The following is a 26629-nucleotide window of genomic DNA, read 5'->3' as shown; positions in this document are numbered from 1 at the left end:
GTTTTAGTGCTGCAAAGAACGCGAAATTCCAAACCTACCAAGTTGTTCCTAATGGTTAAAATGGAATAGCCTTATTTTCCATTCCTTGCCTCTAAACATGAAAACATTTGAAGTTCTGTAAAATTGCATTTAACACTGTTAAAAAAAATAAAATATCTAAATTTTCTCCATACTTTTTGTGATTCAAAATAGAGTTGAACATTTCGTTAAAATTCCATATTTATACTCTTTTGTCTGAATAAGATGAACGACTAAGCCAGGTGTACGATTGTGAACAAACAGGCGGAATAGTAATGAATATGGAAAAACATTGAGACAACTCATGGAAACAATGTTATCCACTGGTAGTTTCAAAGATACGGGGTTAAATCTAGAATCTCATGTACCAGAGATGACCACTGTACAAATGAATCACCATGTCACTTCCTAGGACTTGGGATTGGAATATGAAGGAATGATAAATATATTTTAACCCTCGTGAATTTTTATGGAACAGCAGGTTATATATAAACTAGAATTCAGAGAGAAGAAAGTAAATTTGAAAGTTCCCATGATCAATGTTCAGAGATTACATGATAAGCCATGTAGTGAATGAATCAGTGAAAGGGCATTTTGATCGACTTTATAAAAAGGAACAGTTTCTGAGTTTGAATCGCATTTGTTTGAAAGAGAATATTTCTCCAATAGTTTAATGAAACGTTCACCAGAATTGTAAGCAGTCTTCGGAGATACGTAGATCATGAAATACTCATCATTTGACAGCATTAACATTCTAATCCATATATAGCTCCACGCAGAATTTTGACATAAGCATAACAATCTAGATAATTATTTCTTCGTATGAAAGGGAATGCTAAATGCCAATCTCAGTACGACCTGCGAGAGCTGATCAGTAAGGAATGATGATAAATGATTAAAACATAATTACCTGTACGAATCCTTCAAAGGTTGATAGTCTTTTTCCAAAATAGTCCCCTTTTCATTCAATATACTTGTCCCAACGTTTCTTGGCAGTCATCAAAGACATGCTGGAAGCCATTTCTGGACAGATCCTTCAAAATCACCCCCGCAGCTTTCACTACTGCTCCTGAAGTGTGAAACGCTGTCCCTAGAGGTGTTTCTTCAAATTTGAAAAAAAAAATATCACAAGGGACTATATCATCGACATATGTAGGATGGGGTACACACGAAACGTTGCTCTTTGCAAGGTAGTCAATAACAACATTGGCAATATGGGGCCTGGCGTTAGCATACTGCAACATCCATCTTGTTTCTTTCAAATGTGGTCGCTCCCGATGAATATGACCTTGAAGGGTTTTCAATACATCCTTATAATGCACTTCCGTGACAGTTGTATGTGGTGGAATGAGATGTTGGCATATTATGCCTCGAATACCGAAAAATAAGATGACTATAACTTTGCCAGCAGAAGCAACTACTCTCGCTTTCTTGGGGTTGCAGATGAAGGAAACCTCCACACATAACTCTACTGCTTGGACTCAGGGTCAAAATGATGAAACGGAATTTCAATGTACTGTATTATTTTTCGCGTATCACTTCCATGTTGCCTTATGGGAAACTGAAACTACGTATGCTTGAACGGCTGCCAAGGTCACATTCATGGCCTCCAAACTTGCTCGATCTATTCGTCACTTCTCCCTGTGCACAGACGTATTTCGTTTTCTGTGCCTGGCTGTTGTATTCACCTCATAAACAATGATGATTAGTATTTATTGATCAGCCTACATAGTTATACCATGAATCTCGTCAAGAGCTGACATTTTTACGATAATATTCGTAATTCTGCGTATGTTCAACCATAATCGTTAACGCATGAACTAAAAGTTCCGTAGGTCGATCTATTTTATAGGATATTATTGTCATACCTTTACTTTAGGTACGTACATATGCTACTAGAAAAACAAACCTGTAGCAACATAATATAAACCTTATAATAATACCTTAATTCACTCTCAAACGCAGAAAGAAAACATTAAAAAAAAACTATAAAGCAGAAGATAATAAACGGTAAAAAGCAGAAAAAATTGAATGAACTAGGAAGTAAAAGGCAAACAAATTGATGTCATATATAAAATTGTAGTTCTAACGGTAACTCTATCGATCATTAATATTCTTTGACGTGGCAGCAATTTCATTTTTTCGTTGATAATAATAACTTTTATCTGAATTTAGCGCTATTAAATTATTATCTGCTTTTAACACTTGTTTTATTATGTATTTTCCGCTTTTCGGCATTTTTAAAAAAAAATTATGGATGAATTATAATACAAGGCAATGACTTTCAAGGCGTTTAGTTCTTAAACTGAGTAAGTTCTAACATTAGCTATGCCAACAGACAAATCAAATTCCCTGTCAAGGAAAAAAAAAAAAAAAAAAAAATGCGTACCTCGTAAACCTAAGTCCGTTAATAAAAATTTTGGAAAAATTCGTTAGCGGGTGAGTTCTTCCTAAATATTGTTCTATTATCACGATTGAGCACAATAAGCTTTCCTATTACTCCTGAATGCCAGTAGAGAACGTTGCCTATAATCGTCGATAATACCCATTCAATGACGTCGAAAAAAAAAATACAACTGCATTCGAGTCAAAGGCGTTGAATTAGCTCTCATAATGGTCCAAGTGCGTCGCTAAATTAGGTATTGTTCGCTACATGCTCTACGCGGTAGTATTTTGCGTGAGATTCGCAGCCAAATCATAATAGCTATCCATTGTACTCTGCGAGGCATGTGTTGATACAAACGCTTCCAAAATAGCGGTTTCAGCCAAGCTTATAAAGGGTAATAATGTTGGCTATGCGTTGGATGTAATTAAACAGGAGAGACTTTATAATATATAATTTATTTGGATTTTTCCTTTTTTTAAAAAAAAAAATGAGAGTGTTGACATCGCTTGCCTCCCATTATGCTCTTCACATGTCACTTAGTAAGAGTGCGTGACAGTTCACACTCTACAGCGGAAAGTGTACCACAAGCCAAAATCCATTAATATAACGTTGTGACATGTGATGCTAATTTAAAGCCTAAAAAAAAAAAAAAAAAAAAAGCACGATTTTAACATAAAGTATCTACTTGAAACAACAATTCACCCCATTCCCTCTCTTATAGAAAGCACAAAAATAATAAATTACAAATTTGGAAAGTAAGACAAAACAAGTAACGTGATATTGTTTAGGCATATAAGTTTTGTAATTAATGTCACTACCGATGGTAGGCAAGAAAACTTCGTAAGCACCTGCACCTACAAGTTAATTTGCTTTCAGTGCTCAGAGGTGAGACAAATTGCAGGAAAGGCAGACAAGGAAGTAGTCACATTATTTTCAGATTTCTTTAGTTATACAGTATTGGTATATTAATGAAATTTGCTAAGTAGCAGTAAACTAACCTTCCTGGCGCTACAGCTCATGAAATGCTATGGTCACAAAAATGGTCCTTGTTCAACTGAATGATGCATTGCCAGTAAGTTCTGGTGCCATTATTTTTAGCTTTCTGGATCGGATTTCGAGATGACATCCCTCGGTGATCACACTCTCCGAGGAAAGGGAAGGAAAGAAGAGACCTGACACCTGTATGTTAGGTACTATCCCGGCATTTTTCTAGTGTGAATGAGAAAAAACTCAGAAAATCCTCACTTAGAATGGTTTGCCTAAATATCTATTACATTTTTTCGACCTAGTGTCCAAACCGGGATTCGAACCCGGGACAGCACGCACCAAAGACGAGAGCGTTAGCTACTATGCTACCCGGGACCACAATATCGGAAAATACGAAGGGGCACCCAAAAGCAATCGGGACTATTGTGTAAAAGTTATATTCTCAAACTTCTTACAAAACAATCTTATCCCCTTAAAAATACTCTCCATTACAACTAATGCATTTGTCCCACCGGTGCTCCCATTGTTCAAAGCATTGTAGTCATATTGAGAAATGGCTAACAGCACCTCCCTCGTTTTCTTTCTGACCTCTTTAATGTTGTCAAATCGATGTCCTTTCATGCCTCTTTTCATGCGTGGAAATAAGAAAAAGTCGCACGGAGCCTGGTCAGGTGAGTAAGGTGCGTAAGGCAGCGGAACCATGTTATTCTTAACCAACAACTGACAAACAGAGATGACTGTGTGTGCGGGTGCATTGTCATGGTGAAAGAACCTCTCTCCTGTCTGCCACAAATCGGGTCTTTTTTTACGAACACTGTTGCGCAATCTTCTTAACACTTCCAAATAAAAGGTTTGATTGACGGACTGACCTGGCGGAACAAAGTCTGAATGCACTACGCCCTTGGCATCAAAAAAGCATATCATTATTGTTTTGATGTTTGACTTGACTTAACGACATTTTTGGACGAGGTGAGGATGACATCTTCCATTGGCTTGACTGTTGCTTTGTTTCTGGGTCGTACCCATAGCACCATGTCTCATCAGCAGTAATGACCTTAGACAGAAACTCTGGATCAGTTTCAAGGTGTTGTTTCAAAGCATGTTTCAACTCGACGTTCTTTTTGATTGTCAGTCAGAACCGAGGAACAAACTTGGCAGCAACCCTTTTCATGTCCAAATCTTCGGTTAAAATTCGCTGGACCGAGTCCCAAGATATCGCAAAATCTCTGATAGTTGATCAATTTTCTGCCGGTGGTCCGTGAGCACAAGCTCTCGAATTTTTCAACATTTTCTTCATTTCGAGCAGTTGATGGACGTCCAGAACAAGGTTTGTCCTCAATTGATATGTTGCCATGTTTAAAACGAGCAAACCATTCGTACACTTGACTTTTACCCATAGTGTCCTCTTACTACACTGTTTATAACATTACATAAGTTTCAAAAGCATTTTCACCAAGTAGAAAACAAATTTTCACAGCTGCACGTTGTTCACTTAAACTTGCCATCAGAAAAAACGAAACGAGAACAAAACAACGCTAGCAAATGAACAGCCAGCTTGACAACACAGGCGGCACTGAATTGGCAATGAGTTGCGCTAAACATGCGTACTACAGAAACATCATAAATGCGTACTGCAGAAACTCAACCTACCACAATGCTATTCCGGTTTCTTTTGGGTACCCCACATATATATAACCGTTTACATTATTCACGCAATTATGTATATTATGAATGCAGCTATAGAAACGACAACTATATAATATGTTTTATAAAGTATATAAGAATTTCCTCTTATGATTCTGCTAACACAGAAGGTAATTTTAATGTAGTTTTTGTATCAAGAATAATGTTTTCAATAGCAGTGCCAAGTTAAACTTCACTTTTGTGGTTGTGATGACTTTACTTGTTTTTAGAGTGTAACACAGAAAAGAACGTGTAAAACATTTGCAACGTCTCCCCTTTGAAACTTTAAACACAAGCTTACAGCATTTTGTCTTAAAGTAGTCAGGGAGAGACTCAGAGTGACCAAGCTCCCTTCAAGGTCCCTACGTATTATAAATTTGTATTAATTATCTAAGTTTTAGCAGATGAAAAAGAAGTACTCTTCATCCTCTCATATATATGTATATGTTCTGGCTAAGCCACTGTTTGGAGTAAAGGTGTTATAAATTTGCATTCTCTTATTTCAATTTTTCGTTCCCACTGGTAGTGTTTCCCATAAAGGAATACTGTATTTCGAAAATAATTTTGTTTGACAGTATTTTACTTGTATATTTCCAAGTTAATCATATTCTCATATAGGTAAATGCGCGAAGAATTATAATAATAAACATTGTAACTACGTGTATATAAATTAATAGGCTGAAGATATCAAAGCATGATTTGATAGTTTCAAGAAAGTTCCTGTATGTATAGGGTAAAAGAAGGGATTTTCGCTATGCAGTGAACCTCGCCCTAGTTTTGCTTTTTTCTAACCATAGATAAAGACTATGGGTTGGAAACATTCACTTATTACTCTAAAGAAAATCAAGTAACATATATCTTGTTTCCATTGTGGCGAGGAATTACCAAGCAAACAATACAGATGCACCAACCCAGAAGTCCAACAAAGATGACAAATTTCAAGACTGCATTGGATATTGTCATTTTCTTGGCAGGCAAGAAGTATTTCTCTTCATTTTTATTTATTGATATCGTAAACATACAACGTAATAGTGCCATGAGAAGACTTGCTGTGGAAAGTGTTAATGCACAAGTAAAATAAGTCTTTTTCTTTCGACTATGAATTTGCTGGTTAACTTCGCCAGAGGAACTTACAATGTGGCGAATTTCCCCTCTTACAGGCAATCTTTAACACAACTTGTTCATAATGCGTATGAACAAAATAGTAGTGGACGTTGTATGTGATAAGTCTAAGACTTCCGGATGACGCAGTTTGACTGAGACTTTCTAAAAGAAAAAAAAAACGTGTCTAATAAGAAGAGGAATTTAAACAACAGGAAACTAAGGTTTAGTACCTATTTTAGATTTTTTTTGGTGAAAGCTATGAAAAAACTAGTTTTAGAAGCAACCAGGATAAAGTGGAATGAACGAAAAAGAATTCATTCAGAATCTGCTTAAATGAGTGATTCTTAAGCTAGCATACAAACGCAAATCTTGACTTTCTTTAAATATTATGAATCTTTTCAAGCAGTTTATATTCTAATTTCCAACTTTTTAAAATTTTGTCCTATAAGTTGTCAGCTATTGCTTGTGATTTTATAAACATAAACTGATCAATGTGTTATGTAGGTATTTCCCCAGTGTGTGAGGAAAATTTCGACACCCGGCGGGAGCTCATGTGGTTCGAATTCCATGTTAATCAGTAGGTCCACGTCTCATATAGCCTAGCTGCTGAACGGGACGTTAAACTCAAAATAAACTCAACTCAACTAAAAAATGTCGGCACTTTTCTCATTTTAGTAACTTATTACATAATACTGCAAAATAAGAATTTAATAAACAACGTTTATTTTAAGTTCATCATAAAATAATCCACAATGACCCTTTTTTGCATTGTATAAATTTTGTTCCACTCTCTCAATTCTTCTTGTAGAATATAAACCAAAAAGCATATATATAAAGTAAACTTGTGAAGTAAACTTCATAAATATTAATCTATAACGAGGAAATAAAACAAATATTTCTGTAAGTACAAACAGTATAACAAAATAAAATTATACAAGTGAAACCGGGTATAATGAGATATACGAATATTCAACAACCGCTGAAAAATAATAGACAATGAACAAATCTTCTTGTGGGTTAAAGAAGAAAAATTCCGTCCAGTTCTTTACCAGGAGGTAATGTGCCTAAGATCGATGACACATTCCCGCGCTGGATAGCAATTCTGATACGTTGGAAAAGGAATGCAGTAGCTCGGGGGTCACCAGTTTTGATTGCTATTCGATGACCAACTTCATTAATGAAATTAGATCCTTCGTGGCTCCAAGACCCACTGGTTTCTACTGTTACTGTTACAAACCAATATTTGTTCAGTAGGTTTGTGTATTTTAGTCTTTTGTCGGATTCTCTGTGAGCGACGACGAGACCAGCCTGAATTGAAGAATGAGGCATATTGGAAGGAGCAAATGTATCGGAACATGTGAAATCACAAACCAGTGCTTTTCCGTTTTTCCACGGTACCAAGATCATGCCGTTAGGCCTTTTATCATCAGAACGGCAAAAACCATTTGGTTCTTTTATTGAAGGAACTTCTGCTGATACGAGGGCTCTACAAATGATGTTCATATTATAATGTCGAGATTGTCTTCCAGCAATTTTTAACATGAAAGACCATGTAATCCTTTATTATCAACATATGTGTTGCAAGCAGAACAGTTGTGAGACTCACAAATATTAGGACCTAAGCGCAGAGATGTAACAATACAAAGTCTCTCATCCGAAAGGTGTAAGCCGAGTGTGTGAGAAGGTAGGGCTTGAAGCATTGCTCCGTTTTTGAAGAAGAAGACAGCTAACAGCCTGGCTTTGTCATCAGGGTTATTAGTTGATGAGAGAAATAAAGATAAACAAAACTTGACTATAGGTTCATCCCAAACAGACTGGACATGTCTTTTGACGTTAAGTGCAGGATCCAGTCCAACCAGACTAGTCAATTTATTGACGCATTCATGTACATCTCGAATCGAGTGTAAGTCAAACTCCTGTTGAAAATGAGATCCAATTTGTTCTCGTGTGCCATAGAACGATGCGAGGAAAGAAAGTATGGCGATATCCATGGGTCGACGAATCCCAAGGTCTTCATTCTCCACTGGTAAGTAAGCTTCTATCCATGAATTGTCTTCCAAAAAACAGTTTAGAATGGACTCCGGTCCTGTTCTAAGAGTGGTTGAATTTGTCAAGTAATTTATACTCCTGCCAGGAAGGGGAGCAACGAGGGAAGTGGTTAAAATAGAAAAAAATAATCAGAAAGTTTTTTAGAAAAAAAGTGGTACAGCGTTCACCTCTGGTGCTTGGGGTCCCGGGTTCGATCCCAGCACCCGCCAAGTGAACTTTGTGGTGGACAAACACCGTGTGTGCGGGTTTTCTCGGGGTTCTTCCGTTTCCTCCCACTTTCTTCATTCCACCATTTCATTCATTACTCATTATCACCGCCTCTTTTAGCCTAACGGCATAAGCGTGGGACGTAAAACGCAAAGATTTCCTTTAAAAAAGTTATTTCCTTTAGCCCAATGGAGACAGACGATAAATAGAACTAAATAGTTATGAAAGTATTAGTGAAATGAGAATTTATGATGTAAAGAGAGAACCTCCAGAAAACCCACGAACTAGATGCAGATCAAAACAAAGTTACATGCCCTGTTATCAAACCAGAGACTGTGGCACCAGAGGTGAGCAATCTACTAGTGGGTAACCATGTTAAATTTTGCCCTATAATTATGAAACATCCCGTATATCTGATAGTTCGAGAATGTACTTTCAAGTTAGCTTTAATTCGCACTACAAACAATACGAGTTTTTTTTTTTTTTTTTTTTTTTTTTTGCAAAAATGCAAAGTCTTCTAAAAGAAGTAACTCAAATTACATTTAAAGTTATCATGTATTAACGATTTACTATTTATAATCTTACTAAAACAAAGAAAATTTATCAGTCACTGGAACAAGAAATTTAAACTATTTCCGTTATATATAAGCAGCAGCTTTGCCAATGATTTGAATTACTGTGTAACCTATAATTTGTACTGGAAGTTCTATTCCGTTGTCTTAACTAAAATATTGCAACGTTGTTCCTAAAACAGTGCCGTTATATATCTATATGTGTAGAATATATAGAATAATTTGCGTTATTTCTCCTCATTCTGAAACGGAACTATGTAAAAAAAAAAAAAAAAAAAAAAAGCAACGAACATTTTAGAAAAAAATAAAATAAAATGAAATAACATTTCGACTGTGAATACAAGTGCACAAAACTCAGATTCCAACACGGGTTTTCCGAGGCGCGGCTGCTCTGTTGGGCAATATTCCAGCAAAGTTGTAGAAATGTGATTTTACAAGCCAAGGCGGGGTAGGTCAACAAAATACTGACTGAGAGAGAGAGATTAAAAAAAAAAAGTCTGTTTCTGTAGTGAAGTGCTTCTGCATCGAGTCAAATCACGGCAAGAGAGAGCGAGAGAAAGAGAGAGAGAGAGAGAGAGAGAAATGCGTCCTCACATCAACGAAATGAAACATGCAGACCAGCAGCTACTTCGTCAGTTAATGGTGTTGAGATTTTGCAGTGAAGACCAGCTCTCTCTCTCTCTCTCGCTATATATATATATATATATATATATATATATATATATATATATATATATATATATATATATAAACTTAAAGATAGTAATTGTTTGTCCTTTTCCTGCCTTCTTTTCCTACACCCAAAAGTCATTCTCGGTAAACTTTCACTTCTGAGATAAGAAAGAAAGAATGAAAAAAAAAAAAAAGAATTTTGTAGCTAAATTAACAGTTATGTTGTTTTAATTTGAATTTACTTTTCGGAGGTTAGCTAAATGTTTAAAATACGAATGGCTTCTGGTTCTCTAAACACATCTATTTTGATCCGTAGCATTTTCTGTTTACAATAGAAAATGTTTTATGTAATTTGTTGCCAAAAATTTATTATTATATGAAAATGAAGGAGGCTTTTGTTGAGATTTAGAGTATTCCGTTTCAATTATTTGTACATGAGTACGTGACATAATTAGAGAAAAACGTTATATTATTAGATTTGAGTTTAGCACAAACGCTATGTGAAACCAGGACGTATAATTTTTAATCCCTTGCATTCCATGTGTCATTTTCCTTTGTGCGTGCTGTAATATAGGTTTCACTTACTGTTAAAAGCTCTTTAGATCGTTATATAGGTCATAGTTTTTGTGCGTGCGTGAGGAGAGTATTCACATTACTGATAAAAATAATTGTTTGCATTGTGGAACATTTGAACTGTAAAAGGTAAATTCTGATGTTCCTAAAGGGATTTTATGCTAATTTAGGTTAGCAACACTGACCGGAAATCAAAGACAAAGGTTTTTCTTCTCCGATCTCGAAATAGATCTGGAAGTTGCTAATTATTTATCGTCCAAATAAACACATATGTGTTGTAATTTAATGCTCCCTTAGGCTTACCATCTACTCAGACAACATTTGTTTTGTCTTTTCTGTCAGTAAAGTGCTGTCATCTAACGAGAAATAGTAGAACTAAGTCTTGCCTTGCATCCACCAACAAATTTCAGCATCTCCAGGATTCATACAATCCTTAATAACGGATACATTTTCATGACATCTACATGGATGTCACTATTAAGAAAGGGGTTAAGAATGGAATCCGAATCACCATAATGAGTTGACATTTCAAAGCTCTCCAACTGGGAATCAAACAATGGACGACAAGGCAGGCACAGTAGCTATAAGCCTATCTGGGACGGGTTTTGATAACAATGGTTTTTGCAATGACTTCGAGGACGTTTCTTACCTTACTTAAAGGAAAATACAACCTTTTACTTACTCAAGAGCCGATTTTGAAAATGAAAAAAATGAAATATTTGAGTTTTAAGAGTAGATTTTTTTCGAAATTAAGAGGTAATATCTTGTGTTACACATAGTGGAATTTAACTTTTTTGTTTGCAAAACTTTACACTTTAAGCGAAATAAGTGTTTCTGCCAGGATTCGGAGATATCTTAGATTACCGGCACTTATAGGGCTAAAGGAATTTAAATTTTACTTTAGAATATATGACACGTTTCACGAACTAAGAATTTTCGTCAGAATTTGAAGGGGATGTCTTGATCTACTTATAGGCGAATACAACTATTTACGTCTGAATTCTTTGTAGACTTTATAGTAACGTGCGAGATTTATAGTATACGAAGTATCTTTCTGGGAACGGGATATTCTTCTGTAGTTTATTAGTCTACATACAGGCTTTGTTGCGTCTACTTTCACGTTTGATTTCTGAAGATACACAACTTTTTTTTTTTTATGTAATACTTATGACGCTATTATCATAAGTTTATTCGGATGTTGGTAATACTATTCAAATAAAAGTTCGGAATGATCAAAGATTTGAAAGAATCCTACATATAAAGTAATGAATGACAAACAAAGAATTCACTGGGAGTTATTGCGCAAAACGGCCATGACATAATTAATGGGTCTTCAGTGTGGACGAAAAATAAAAACAAAGATAGATAAGGCGATAGTTGTTAAAACGAAATACTTGTTTTAACCTTTTGTTAAAACGAAATACTTGTTTCAAAAAAAACCCACATAAATTCGATTTCATAAACAATACTGTAAAAACTGTACATTTACTTACAAAACTGTAGACTTCATAGATGTTACTGACAGATGATAAAGTAAATGCCCGCCGTCTTATCCTACTTACCTATAAAGACAAGAAAAAGTAATATTAGTTTAGAAAAAGAAACGTTAAGAAAGAAACTCACATAAAAGAAATAAACCGTAAATATTATCAGTCATATGTGTTTTTTCGCTTTCTTCCTACAGTTATGGAACAACTTAGCAATGGATATTTTCCTAAATAAGAAACTTAACTTTAGTTAGTTCTGTTTCTATTGAAAATAACCAAAACAAACTTATTACATATGTTTGCACGCACATACAGATATATCTATTGTAGACTATGCTACGTTATGGGTAGTAAGTTTGGTTACGTTATTTATCTACATTGTAAAAGGAAAATGCGTCAGTCTGTGAGTATCTAGTACACTCGCGTACCGCTGCGTGCACTGTTCGCCTGCCTTTCTTCTTGATGTCAATATTTAGCGCAAGGCTGACGGCATTTTGAATATATAAGACTATAAGAACGAGGTGATTGGAAATTAAAACCTACACTTTTCAATTTAATTATTTCAGAATATGACAAAGGTCGTACAGATTTGAGCATTTATGTTTGCATCTTTCTACAGTATTATACAGTGATGATTTACTTGCTACCCTAACTGTATTGCTTCAATTTAAGCGCAGAGTGAGGCAAAAGTCCAGCTCCACCCTTTTTAATTTTGAAACGGCTTGAGGGAAGAGGACGAAATTTTGGATGTGGGTAATTGGGGTGGAGACACACCAGATGGTGCCACTTGGCAACATGGCGGTCATCTTGAAATCCGCAATTCTGAGTTCAGGTTTAATATTTCGAAAAGGAAGGGGGCAAACGACACATTATTTGAGGCTAGAACTTCCCCAGAAATACGAATGGCGCCATTTGGTGTGTCCCCACCCCAAAATTCCATCATCTTTCCTCAAATCGTTTCAAAAATACGAGGTTGGTACTGAACACCCTGTATTGTGTTTGTCTCACCCTGTATTTCAAATGTGATGCTATTTATACTGAACACGAATATACTTTGCTCTTTATTATAGGACAAAAGTCGTACACACATTTAGATTTATGATTGATATTTATGTAGGCTGTAGTGAAAGACTAGTACTTCGAGTTGATTCAGCATACACCGTACAGCTCAAATTTAACCCTTGACAACGACAACTGTATAGACTGAAGCATTGATATCTAGAATGTGAAACTCAACGTAGAGCGTCTGACTCAAAGATTCGCCCCCAATGAAGTGTTTCTGCTAGACACTGATTCATTATTTCTTCCATAGATGTCACTATATGCCATGAGTGCCATAGTGGCTTGATATTTTGATTCAGTTCGGAGATTCTTTAAATACTCTCTTAGATCTACACTTTCGACTTCACTTTGAACTTCACTCAGTTCAGAAATCTATCATAGCTTAATGGTAAACATACCCCATTTGCTTAATGAATAATTTTGTGTTATTCGTTTTTATGAGGCCTAATTTTATTTGATGCAAGAGACCCAGGCTCGATTCCCAGAGGTACCTCATATGGTTCATATTACACGCTAAGCTGTAAATCTACTTCTTATTTAGCCTTGCTGCTTAATGGAGCTCAAACCTCTAATCCTTACATAAATAAGCATAACTTTATTTGTATAGTGATATTTAGCCACTGAGTTTTTAGCAAACGTATACGTAAATACAAAATGTTGTAAATAATAAGGAACCTAAAGTACCACAGTGCTACATGAAAGTAATATACACAAGTATATTACAAAAAGAAACTATGCATTTCATTAATTAAAATGTTGAAAATGTATGGTATGCAGTAACGAGATTGCCTTATACTATTATGTATATACCATGAATTATGTGGATGTTTAACCGTCTTTTTAAAAGGGAGAAAGGAACGCTTGAAATGTTTTCATTCTATATTACCCTTTCATTAGCCAAACACTCAGACATATCTCTTTGCATGGAGCAGACGTTGATAAAAAAAAGTACGGAAAAAATAAGATATACTTCAAGGGATGGCGAGAAAGGTGTGGATGTAATAATCTTAAATTTCCAAGCGTGTTCATAGCATTGGAGTGAGAGTAGTCTGCTGATATTTAGGACAACAAGCACAGCACAGGACCGGTGAACATGTTAGGCAAATATGTTATATATATATATATATATATATATATATATATATATATATATATATATATATATATATATATATACCTGAAATGAAAATTATCTACCTCGACTTGAGCGTATAATAGCATTTTACTTTTAAGGTGATATTAGAGAGTTGGGCTGAAAATGTTGGCGTTATATTTTCAGTAGAAGAGCTCCCTCGTTTTACCTTACCAGGAGGATCATTTCTTTTCATAATTTCTTGTGTAAAGTTTCCTCCAACACTTCTATCCTCCCGTACCTCGTCCGTTTTTCAAATACGTCCATCTTTTCATTTTTTTCCTTTAACTAGAATAATTTTCTTTCTTTCTCTAAGGTAGTCTTTTGTTAGCGTTTACCTTTGTCCATGTTACTCTATACTTTTTCCCCTGCATTTCCCATAGTAACGAATTTACGAGGACATGTGATGGTACCAGTGAGGGAAAGAAATGGGACACAAAAAATAAGAGACGACGAAAAAATTGAAAAATAAAAAAAAGAGGCACACCAGTTCCGTCTTAATGTGAAATTATCATTTCCCCACAAAAATATAATGTGCAACTCCGCAACAAAACGAAAAGAAAGAAAACTTATGAATATTTATAATCTAACCGTCATGAAGATTGCGAAAAGAGGGCGTACAAGACGTTCGACCAAAAAAATGGAAGAAAGATTTAAAAAAAAAAAATACATTGAGGATTCTTCGCATCTTTACTTTAGTGCGGTCTCTGTTATTTTCAAGAATAACAAAGAAAATATTTACAAATAATTTTCCAGATTTTGTTTTTTTTTAGTTTTAATTCAATTTTCTTATTTTTCTTTTAAACAAAGCACACTTTTTTTTTTGTTTTTCCTGTACGTTTCAAGCTTCTTTTGATACTTTGATACTCATAACAACTCAAAATAAATAAGAACTGAATAGATATGTAGTCATGTATGTGTGTGTGTGCATGTGCTATAAAATGAAACTGATCGGGGGTACGCTGGCTCAGTGGCAGAGGGTTTACCTCTGGTGCTTGAGGTCCCTGGTTCGATCCCCGGCCAATGTAGTTTGTGGTGGAGAACATCGTGTCCGTGGGTTTTCTCGGAATACTTCCATTTCCTCCCACTTTCACATTCCAACAATTATTCCATCATCATTCACTTGCTTTAATCATCATCTCCCTTATTGTAAAGAGCATAATTGTGGGACGTTAACCTGAGAGATTCACTTCATGTCATTCATTGGCGTATTTACGATTTTGTTTCGGGGAGGGCTTTGCTAACTTTCGGGAAGGGGGGGCTTTGCCTGAAAATGTGAAAATTCTGCAAGATATTTCATATAATTTACTATAGTAAGTAAGATTTCGGGGAGGGCTTAAGCCCGGAAGCTCCTTCCTTAAATACGCCACTGATGTCATTTCATTTTATGAGATTGAGGTTCATATGAATAAATTTATTTATTAATTCTGTTTAATCTTAACAGTTTCCGGATGACCATGTTTACTTTCCAACGACGGTACATAGTCCAGCCGTTAAGTACATTTTGCTTTGCAAGAAGGCCAAACAAGATTTTTTTTTTTGAATATGTTATATGTATCTAGACACTAGTTAAAAATCCACGTTTTCGATTTCTTAATCCCTGTGATTCCACGAGGATCGGGATAAATCCTGATGATCCGAAAAACTCTATATTTTTAGATATTAGTCAATCTTTGCGCTATAGCTTTTTACCTTCAAGTCCTACGAAAAAAAATATTGGTACCTTTTCTTTTTTTTTTTTTTGTAGAGCATTAAATTTGCTATAATTTACATGTTTTAAACTTTGTCTAAACCCCTTAGGTACGGAAACACAGATAAAAAAAAAACAAAAAAAATCCGCTAAATTGCTATTTTTGTAAACTCAGGGACAAAACACATACAAATTTTTAATTTTAAGATACTTCACATTTTTTTTTTCCATTTTCTGATGTGATGAAATAACATACAAAAATTACAAAACAAAATTATATAGCCTTGATCTAGGTTAGTATGGCACATCAACGTCATGATTTTCTTCAATAGATGTAAAATCATCGGTACTTTCATTCTGTCTTCACCTGTCTTTCAATACATTCTTCAGTAATCTCTTTTTCAAAGAGAGCTCATTCGTGGCTAAGCAGTTAGCGCACCTTTGGCGTGGGAGACCCGGGTTCGATTCCCGGCAGGAGCTCATGTGGTTCGGATTCCACGTTAATCAGTAGGTCCACGTCTCATATAGCCTCGCTGCTGAAAATGAACGTTAACCTCAAAATCAACTCAACTCTTTTTCAAAGAAAAAACTATTTACTGTTGAAGTCAAAATTTAAAGTTTGTGATCAAATTGGTGTGTGAAGGGGCTTAGGAGTGTCTCCTCCTCTATGAACATAGGCCAAAATAAATTACTCATTATTATGTTTCCTGACAAAAACTGTGAACAATAGTTTGCTCGTATGGACTAAAATTGATCACATCTTATTTAAAAGGATGAACACTTCGTATATTTGCAATCAGTAATGATTTCAGGGATGGGCCGGGAAGTTTCCTCCCGAAGCAATAAAAAAATTCCCCAAGGACCCTATTGTCGGATTTCCAGTATTGTCATAATATACTACGTTTGGGGCTTATTTAGATTTAGATCAAGGGGGCCAAAAGTATGTAGAAAATAGAAGATTTACAGGAAAAATGGGTTGAGATAAGGGAGTAGTAATGGAGTGACTTGGCCTCACTTTTTGGCCCCTGGGTCCCTGCCTTAGGACCCATGGTCCCTGGCCCGGGGTCAATGACCTAGGGGTACCATGGCCCACCCCCTAAAATTTGGCAGGGGTATATAGGACCACCCCCAGGACCCATGGTCCCTGGCCCGTGTCAATGACCTAGGGGTACTTAGGACCACCCCTCTAGATTTTGGCAGGGGTACATAGGACCACCCCCCTTAAATTTTGGAAATTGCCAAATCTAAAAATTGGGTGTGGTAGCCTAGGACCACAGTATGTACCTCTATCAGTATTGGGTGTCTATGTCGTTCCCTTTCATGGGTAAAAAATTGCCAAAAATTTAAATTTCGGAGGTTTTTGACCTAATTTATCCCCTTGGATGAGGTATTATTACCCTATATGGTTATATGGGCGTATACAGGGATTCATTCCCTTTTATAAGACATAGGTATATTAATGCACCCCTTGAAATTTTTGGGAGGGGTACTTTGGCCCACCCCTTCAATTTTGGAAATTGCCCAATTTCAACATTGGGTATTATAGTACAGGACCCTAATATGTATTATGATAAATTTGGGTGGTCCACCTCGTTCCCTTCTAGGGGTACAAAATTGCCAAAATATAAACGTAAGCAATACGTAGTACCACGTGTTTGGTTTTTGGTCGATTTTATCCCCTTTGATGAGGTTATTATTCTATATATATAGTTATATGGTCATGTATAGGGGTCCATTACCTTTCATAAGATATGGGTATATTTGTGCACCCCGGGAGGGGTACTTTTGGCCCACCCCTTAAATTTTGGAAATTGCTCATTTTATATATTTGGTATTATAGTACGGGACCCTAACATGTATTATAATAAATTTGGGTGGTCCACTTCGTTCCCTTTTAGGGGTACAAAATTGCCAAATTTTAGTACAACCACGTGTTTGGTTTTTGGTTATTTTATTCCCTTGGATGAGGTCCTATTACCTTATATGGGTGTATACAGGTGTTTATTTCCTATTGTAAGACGTAGGTACATTTGTGCACCCCGGCAGGAGTGCCTTGGCCCACCCCTTAAATTTTGGAAATTGCCCAATTTAAACATTTGGTATAATAGTATAGAACCCTAATATAGATCACTATAAATTTCGGTGGTCTATCTCGTTCCCTTTTAGGGGTACAAAATTGCCAAAATATAAACGTAAGCATTACGTTGTACCACGTGTTTGGTTTTTGACCTAATTCATTTCCATGGATGAGATCCTATTACCTTATATGGTTATATGACCATGTATAGGAGTCCATTCCCTATTATGAAACATAAGTACATATGTGCACCCCCGGGAATGGTACCTTGGCCCGCCCCTTAAGTTTTTAGAAATTGCCAAATTTAAACATTTGGTATCATAGTACTGGACCCTAATATATATTACTACAAAATTTGGGTGGTCCACCTCGTTCCCTTTTAGGGTGCATTTTGTTCCGCTTTAGGAGTGAACCTTGCAATCGTCCCGAGTTTGATTCTTGGAAATGTTGAATTTAACGTCCCCGCGAAAACGGTGAGAGATGATAGGACGAAACATGAACTTACTTGACTGAGGATTGAAGCAGTGACCTCATACAGTAGAGAGACAAGCACTGAGCCATCGTACACGTGTGTTGATTACTATGCAATGGTCCCGAGTTTGATTCTTGGTGCTAGTGTTAGAAAAATTTAACGTCCCACTTGAAACGATGATGAGAAATGAGAAAACATCATAAACTTACTTGCTTGCGGATTGAAGCAGAGATCTCACACATCAGAAATAAGAGCTGAGTCACCATACTCGATTGAGAAGTTGAGTTTGTTGATTACTATGTCATGGTCCCGAGTTCGATTTTTTGTGTTAGTTTTAAGAAATGTTGAGTTTAACGTCCCCTTGAAACGATGATGAAAAAATGATAGGAGGAAACATGAACTTACTTCGTTGTGGATTGAAGCGCTGAGCCGCCGTACTCCATTCAGTGCGAACAGTTTCGCGTATGAAAAGAAGACGAGCAGATTATGTTACATTACACATTTCAGTGCGAGCAGTTTATACTAGGTTTATGTTTCATATAGAAAGATAGAAGATCTGCGTTGTCATCTTTTTTACTTCGTGTGCAACTTTGACCTTGAAGAAAACCTTGTTGACCAAAGCATTGACGTATACACATAATCTTATTGTTTAGTTGGCTGTATTTAGAGATGAATCAGACATGTAAGGTTGCTGGTTCGAATCTAGTTGTGTTCGCTGTAACTCAGGGTCTGAGCGATACTTACCGAAATTTTTCCAGTGTTGCCAACACTATCAGAATGAATCGATTCATTTAGTCGGAGCAGTTTCGTGACGAAAACTGATTTTTGTTTTGCACACAAAAAATTTTCTGAAACAGAATTTTGTTTGTACATAAAAATTTTTTTCTGAAACAGAATTTTGTTTGTACATAAAAATTTTTCTGAAACAGTTTTTGTTTTGTACACACAAAAAATTTCTGAAACAGAATTTTGTTTTCGTACACAAAAAATTTTTCTGAAAACATTTTTTTTTCGTACACAAAAATTTTCTGAATCAGTTTTTTTTTCGTACACTAAAAATTTTTTGAAACAAAAATTTAGTTTGATTTTTTTTTTCGTAAAACATTGATTTATTTTATCGGTAAACTGATTCAGAAAAAAGAAATTGAAATCGCAGTACAGGAAAAAGAATTTGATTTTAGGATGTGAAATAAAAACACAGAATCATGTTTTTGTACATTTATTTTAGCATGTGAAATAGAATACAGAATTTCTTTTTTCTTCAAAGGAAGACGTGTCCGTGACGGGTACAAATTCTGTAAAGAGAAAATAAAACATATGAATATACATGGTAATATTTATTTTGTTTCCTGTGAAAGAAGAAAAACAGATTATTAACATCGAACTAACTGATCAAGAGAGAGTGAGGTGAGAAAAGAAACGCAAATGTGACGTACCTGAATTCTTTTTTTTTTCTCCACGGGTTTCTGCAAGGTGATGTCATCTGAGTTTTGTTTTTCCGCTGTGGCCTCGTTGAAGCATGTCCCGTGTTGCGTTGATTCTTTGCCCCGTCTTTGGGAGGTGATGTTGGTGGGATTAGGGAAAAATATGGCTGTTATTCTGTTCTGGCTTTTTTATACCCATAGGGCAATGTCTCGTATGTGTCTGGTATTAATCGGCGTTTTTTATAGTTGAAACTGTACTTCTTTTCTTCAGGTTTTGTGACAAGATGATGATCGTGGGTTCTGTAAATTTTGTGCGGCGTGCTAATGGAGATTTTTTCATTCGATTGATTTATGATCATTTGCTCCAGACTGTTAAAATTTAGCTTTTGACTTGCAGTATAATTGAGTGTGAATCCACGAATTTTGCATACATAACTGGTTGATTTCGTGTCGGGGTTGTAGATTTCCAAGGCGTACTGTTTTGGGCCACCAGACACGAATTTTTTAATGTATGCTTTTGGTCCAATTGATTCCAGTTCATTTGACATTGAACCAAGAAATACTTCTGGTTCTATTGTGGGCTGTGATGGTCGCTGCGTGAATATTACGGAATCTGTATCGAAATATAGTACTCTTTCTTGCAGCAGTTCTAAATATTTGTAGAGTTCCAGACGAGCTTGACACGTTGTAAATGCTCCAAGGACAACATTAGCATTGTGATTTTGTACTGGAACATCATCTTCATACTGCCAATAAAGGTATAACATCGAATCGTTAACAGGTAAAATTTGGTTGACTTTTATATCTGGAGCAGTTAATTTCTGATACAGTTCTTTGGGGTCGTTAATGATGGTCGTTTGGCTGAAATTGTCTCTTATAGCGAGTCGTCCCCAGAAGGCATTCAAACAGAGTTTTGCAAGACTACGACGTGCTGAATTTGTCATTATATTTGCTGCATCTAAAGTTATGCCTTCCCGTTGTTGTACCACTTGAATATACTGCTGCTTTTCTTCTTCGGTGACGCAATTGGCAGGCCATCCAGAAGCTTCCAGCTTAGATTTCAAAAATGTGTTAATGTATTCGCTGAATAATCCGCCAGTCTTGGTTTCTGGATCATATACGGTGATGTCGTAATCCCAAATTTCGTAAATTTCAATGACTTGATACCCAAGTTCAATGGCTTTTTGAATTTCATAGGACACCCATGTTCCTGTTAGGCTTCGTTCACTGTCCGAATGTGTACATTCAGAATCTTGATTTAATGCTGTGGCACAGGCAGCACAAAGTGGAAACAACAACTTCTTATTTGAACGAAATGGCAGCACTGGATGAAACACATTTCTGCTAGGCAAGATCTTCAACTTGACCAATCCGTTGACAGTTTGAATGTCGGGCATTTCTGGATCTCCCTGTAGATATATTCGTGGATGCCCTATTGGATACCGTCCACATTTATTCACATAAGGATACAGGGAGACGATATCCAAGAATTTTATTTCTTCGCCTTCATTTTCATTTGCGACGTGGTACAATTTAATGGCATTAACACGGCCACCATAGAAGCTGTCTCTTGGATTTAATGGTGTCTTATTAGTATAAGGATGTGTGCTTAAAGAAGAGGCCAATGCTGGATTGGATTTTAACACTTGACGAAATTCACATTCCCACATTTCAAGTACTTTATATCCCATGGATCGTAATAACTTCATTTTACGCTGTGTTCTCTCGTAGCGATAGTTCATTGTTTCTTCGGAGTTCTCATAAATGGGTTGATCACGGCCTGTAGGGACACATAGAGGACAGCCGTGGAATCTGCACCCTTCAAATTCATACACGTGTTTCTCTTTAGTGTCAGGATCTTTGTAGTAACCGTCCAGATGAAAACCAGCAACATAAACTTCTTTTCCTCTCGCAGCATGTTGAATTGAATGACCCTCTTTTTCCTCCATGTAGGCAAGCCACTGCAAAGCAATCCGTGACTGATTGTTTCTGTGACGGTATCCACGTGCAGGGAGAATGCTAATAGTATTAGGTTTTAAGAAATTTCGTCGAAATACTAAATTGCACGCACTCGCCAAAGTGATAGCCTCCAGGAAAGGATTGACGTGAGTTTCTTGTTCAAAAGTGGTCATGAAAGATATACAAGCCAATCGAAGTACGTTGACGTCCTGGATACAATAGTTCACCAATTCTTTTTGGAAAATAAACGTATCGTTCTGGTGTTCGTTATACCATGTCATGAATTTTTCTCGTTCATCCACTTTCATTTCATCTGCACCATAATAATGGATGTCCGGTAATTTTCCCACATACGTTTGATTTGCAGCAGTATTAAAAAAGTGTGGAAAATATCCTTTGGTCGCTGGTAAATGAAATGCCTTGGATAATTTACTTAAAGCCATTGGCATGAAATTTAAGGAGTCAATAAACGATAAGTGATTCACTTTCATGCTTAAAATTTTTGCTCCGTTCAAGATCAAAGTAGGTTTCAATTCATGTTCTTCCACTAAAGATTTAAGAATAAAATGACCATCATATCCCTTACAGTTATGTGCCAAAGATACAATAAGTTTGATGTTGGGTCGTGGTTGACGTAAATACGCAAGAAAGGCATTGATCGGATCATCTTGAAAAATATGTTCTCGCTGTCCACAAACTTCACACGGATGATGTATATCCTCATCTTGAACACAGTTGTAACATACTTGTTGGGCCACCAGTAAATTGGGCTTATGAATGAACGTGTCTTCATCGAAGAAAGTATCCTGTGTGGCTTCGATATCATAGAAGACAATCATAGCTTTCTTGGCATGTAACACTGATGGAACTCCAGGCTTTAATTGAGTCGTATCAGGCTTCATGTAGCATTGGTGGGTAGACGTAACGTGTTTATGGCACACATTACAAAAATAATCAGTACAATCATGTTTTCTTTCCCCTGTATGGACAAACGAATAAATGCGTAGACATTTGGCACACTGTTTCACCATCTTGCATATTGGTTGGCCTTTATGATATGGTACAGTTAGATGATTTGTATAGCATGTTTCACCATAAAATTCACGATTGCATTCTAGGCACTGCTTCTCCGTATTGGTCTTACTGCATGGCGGTTTCTGCAAACATTTCTCACACATGGCCGAACAGTTCTTGACGTGTCTATTTCTGTTATTATATTTTTTGTGGCATGCAGCACAATAATACACAGTTGAAAAAACAGACGTTAATGACGTGATGATGTCATAATGAGAATTGATGCACATTAAATTGATTGGAATTTTGTCTTCGCCACCAGGCCCTTCATACAGAATATCTTCTCCGGAAAAGCTAGTGTATACGGTAAGTTTATAATTTGTCAAGTAGCGTTGCAATTGTCGTAATTCTTCCACGGATCCCCCATGCTCTAAATTCACTGATGATCTGGACAAAAGTTCATGTACGGCTGGAATAACAACACACTTTCTCTGGTTGTGATATTGTCTGTACAGTTTCTTATTTGTATCCTTATATTTCTTTAGGCCAATAGCAATCACAATCGCATACGCTAAACATTTCTTGTCGGTGTTTTTTACACGTAAAATGCCTTTCTTGCACTTTAATAATTCGTCGTTTGATAAAAGACCTCGACGCACCAATCCAAATCCACGGGGCACATCCACATGATGAAAATGGACAATGAACGGTTCGTTCATGAGAAAACTATCGTTACTTTGAAGGATGCGATCAAAGGATGCCCATAAAGTCTCCAGTGTCAAATTACTTGCATGCCGGAAAGATAGATAAAATGGCTTGTTCTTCTCATCGTGGGATAAAATCGATAATCCAACCATCGATGATTCGTCGACGTTTTCCAATAAATAATCCAACATCTGTTGAAAGGAGGCCTGAACCCACTCCACAATATCGGTGCCACTGGTCGGAGCATTAATTTGAATTTCCAGCATTCGTCCTTCAAGATTAAAACGCCGATAATGTCTATTGATTTCTCGCAAGACAGTAAAGCCAGAAGTAGCCATATTCAAATAGGGAAAAAAGGTAAGGTAAGCAAAAAAAGGAATAGGCAAAGAAAAACAAATATCTAAAACGAAAAGAGAAAAAAAGCACGAATTAAAATTGAATTCAGAGATCACTACGTTATCAAAATGACTACACGATCAATCCTAAAAGAATGATCATATCTCAAATAGTTCTACTACTGAAACGTTTTATTGTCGTCAAACCCGGACCAACATCAACATGTAAATGACCTAAGTTTCTGTAGTGATAAAAAGAAAGAATGAAATTGTTTTTCTAACTGTGCTGAAAGAATCATTGTAGTAAGCATTTTTTCCTCTGACACTGAACTTTAAAACGTATGACGAACATGAAACGAAAACAAAATCTCATGCGCTTGCTTTTCTCGAGCTAAGGCAAGAAAGACTCGAATTCGTTTCTCGGCAGGAGATCAGATCCCACATTAAACTGTAGGTCCACGTCTCACGTTGTAGGGAACAAATTCGTGCGTAGTTTCTTTGTTTACTTTCAGAAACTGAGCTAAGTGGTTAGCGTTACGCACCTCTGGCCCGGGTTCAACACCCAGTATGCGATCAGATTCAACATTAAGCTGTATTCCTAGCCCCACTACTGAAGGGACGCTAAAACCAAAATCAACAAATTTCTCGTCCTTACTTCTAATGTGTGGGATGTGGCCCGGGTTCAACACCCAGTATGCGCTCAGATTCAACATTAAGCTGTATTCCTAGCACCCCACTACTGAAGGGACGCTAAACCAAAATCAACAAATTTCTTGTGCTTACTTCTAATGTGTGGGATTCCTAATTCGATCCCCGGTCAAGTTATTCTTCCATTTGCTAAATATTTCGTGTTAAAATAAAACAATGATAACAATGTTATCCTCATGCAAAAAACACTCCATTGATGTTAAGAAAACGCAGTCGATACTTACCTCAAATTCAAGGAACGGAGTAAAGTCACGCTGTCACTAGAGGTACACCTACGTTCATTCAAGATCTTCGTGGAAGTAGGATTTGAAAATGAAATTAAGAAATTTATTTAGGTCTAAAACGTGTTCAACTATAAAGTGACATCACTATCAGCCAATCAGAAACGAGGAAAATGAATCAATGACATCACGGAGAACCAATGAAAACACAGCTTTCATCATGAGCCGAAACGTGATGTAAGAAGCAATCTGATTGGTTGTGACATTATTCACGTTTTTTCTCCTTACACATCAATCGTTACGACATCTAGTATCGCAATTTTGATAATGACATCATACCGTTGACTCGTTAGTTTCTTACGACATTCAAATTAACACATCTAAAATGTGATTCATTTTCCTTAAACTTGATTGAAAAAATGTAACACTCATCGATATGTTACGAAACTGTCTTTGACATAAATGTAAAGTTGAGCTTTAAAAGTCCGTCAGCTGAGAAAAAATGCTGATGTAGTAAAAGCAGATTCTGCAATTTCACAATAACAAGCTTCTATGCGTAACAACAAGCAGAAATGTGTAGTAATGTAACATAATCTGTTCATGTTCTTTTCATACGCAAAACTGCTCGCACTGAATGGAGTACGGTGGCTCAGCGTTTTTTTTTCTGATGTGTGAGTTCTCTGCTTCAATCCGCAAGCAAGTAAGTTTATGATGTTTTCTCATTTCTCATCATCGTTTCAAGTGGGACGTTAAATTTTTCTAACACTAGCACCAAGAATCAAACTCGGGACCATTGCATAGTAATCAACACACGTGTACGATGGCTCAGTGCTTGTCTCTCTACTGTATGAGGTCACTGCTTCAATCCTCAGTCAAGTAAGTTCATGTTTCGTCCTATCATCTCTCACCGTTTTCGCGGGGACGTTAAATTCAACATTTCCAAGAATCAAACTCGGGACGATTGCAAGGTTCACTCCTAAAGCGGAACAAAATGCACCCTAAAAGGGAACGAGGTGGACCACCCAAATTTTGTAGTAATATATATTAGGGTCCAGTACTATGATACCAAATGTTTAAATTTGGCAATTTCTAAAAACTTAAGGGGCGGGCCAAGGTACCATTCCCGGGGGTGCACATATGTACTTATGTTTCATAATAGGGAATGGACTCCTATACATGGTCATATAACCATATAAGGTAATAGGATCTCATCCAAGGAAATGAATTAGGTCAAAAACCAAACACGTGGTACAACGTAATGCTTACGTTTATATTTTGGCAATTTTGTACCCCTAAAAGGGAACGAGATAGACCACCGAAATTTATAGTGATCTATATTAGGGTTCTATACTATTATACCAAATGTTTAAATTGGGCAATTTCCAAAATTTAAGGGGTGGGCCAAGGCACTCCTGCCGGGGTGCACAAATGTACCTACGTCTTACAATAGGAAATAAACACCTGTATACACCCATATAAGGTAATAGGACCTCATCCAAGGGAATAAAATAACCAAAAACCAAACACGTGGTTGTACTAAAATTTGGCAATTTTGTACCCCTAAAAGGGAACGAAGTGGACCACCCAAATTTATTATAATACATGTTAGGGTCCCGTACTATAATACCAAATATATAAAATGAGCATTTCCAAAATTTAAGGGGTGGGCCAAAAGTACCCCTCCCGGGGTGCACAAATATACCCATATCTTATGAAAGGTAATGGACCCCTATACATGACCATATAACTATATATATAGAATAATAACCTCATCAAAGGGGATAAAATCGACCAAAAACCAAACACGTGGTACTACGTATTGCTTACGTTTATATTTTGGCAATTTTGTACCCCTAGAAGGGAACGAGGTGGACCACCCAAATTTATCATAATACATATTAGGGTCCTGTACTATAATACCCAATGTTGAAATTGGGCAATTTCCAAAATTGAAGGGGTGGGCCAAAGTACCCCTCCCAAAAATTTCAAGGGGTGCATTAATATACCCATGTCTTATAAAAGGGAATGAATCCCTGTATACGCCCATATAACCATATAGGGTAATAATACCTCATCCAAGGGGATAAATTAG

At 36.5% G+C, this 26629-nt stretch overlaps 2 protein-coding genes across 3 annotated transcripts in view; both read right to left on the bottom strand.

Moving 5' to 3' along the window:
• Positions 1-26629, bottom strand: part of LOC145662478 (uncharacterized) — an 846748-nt gene that overhangs the window by 403515 nt on the left and 416604 nt on the right. The window lies entirely within an intron of this gene.
• LOC145662722 (uncharacterized) lies at positions 11806-25261 on the bottom strand. Its single transcript, XM_081728586.1, has 3 exons — positions 24541-25261; positions 22141-23673; positions 11806-11813 (listed from the first exon to the last, which is right to left on the bottom strand). The coding sequence occupies exons 2-3, from the start codon at positions 23609-23611 to the stop codon at positions 11806-11808; spliced, it is 1479 nt and encodes a 492-aa protein (XP_081584712.1). The 5' UTR covers positions 23612-23673; positions 24541-25261.

This window comes from Thermobia domestica, chromosome 10 (assembly GCF_964235325.1).
Source record: "Thermobia domestica chromosome 10, izTheDome1.hap1.1, whole genome shotgun sequence".
In the NCBI taxonomy this organism is placed as follows: domain Eukaryota; kingdom Metazoa; phylum Arthropoda; class Insecta; order Zygentoma; family Lepismatidae; genus Thermobia; species Thermobia domestica.
The sequence above is the reverse complement of the archived record's forward strand: the minus strand, read 5'-3'. Positions and strand labels throughout refer to the sequence as shown.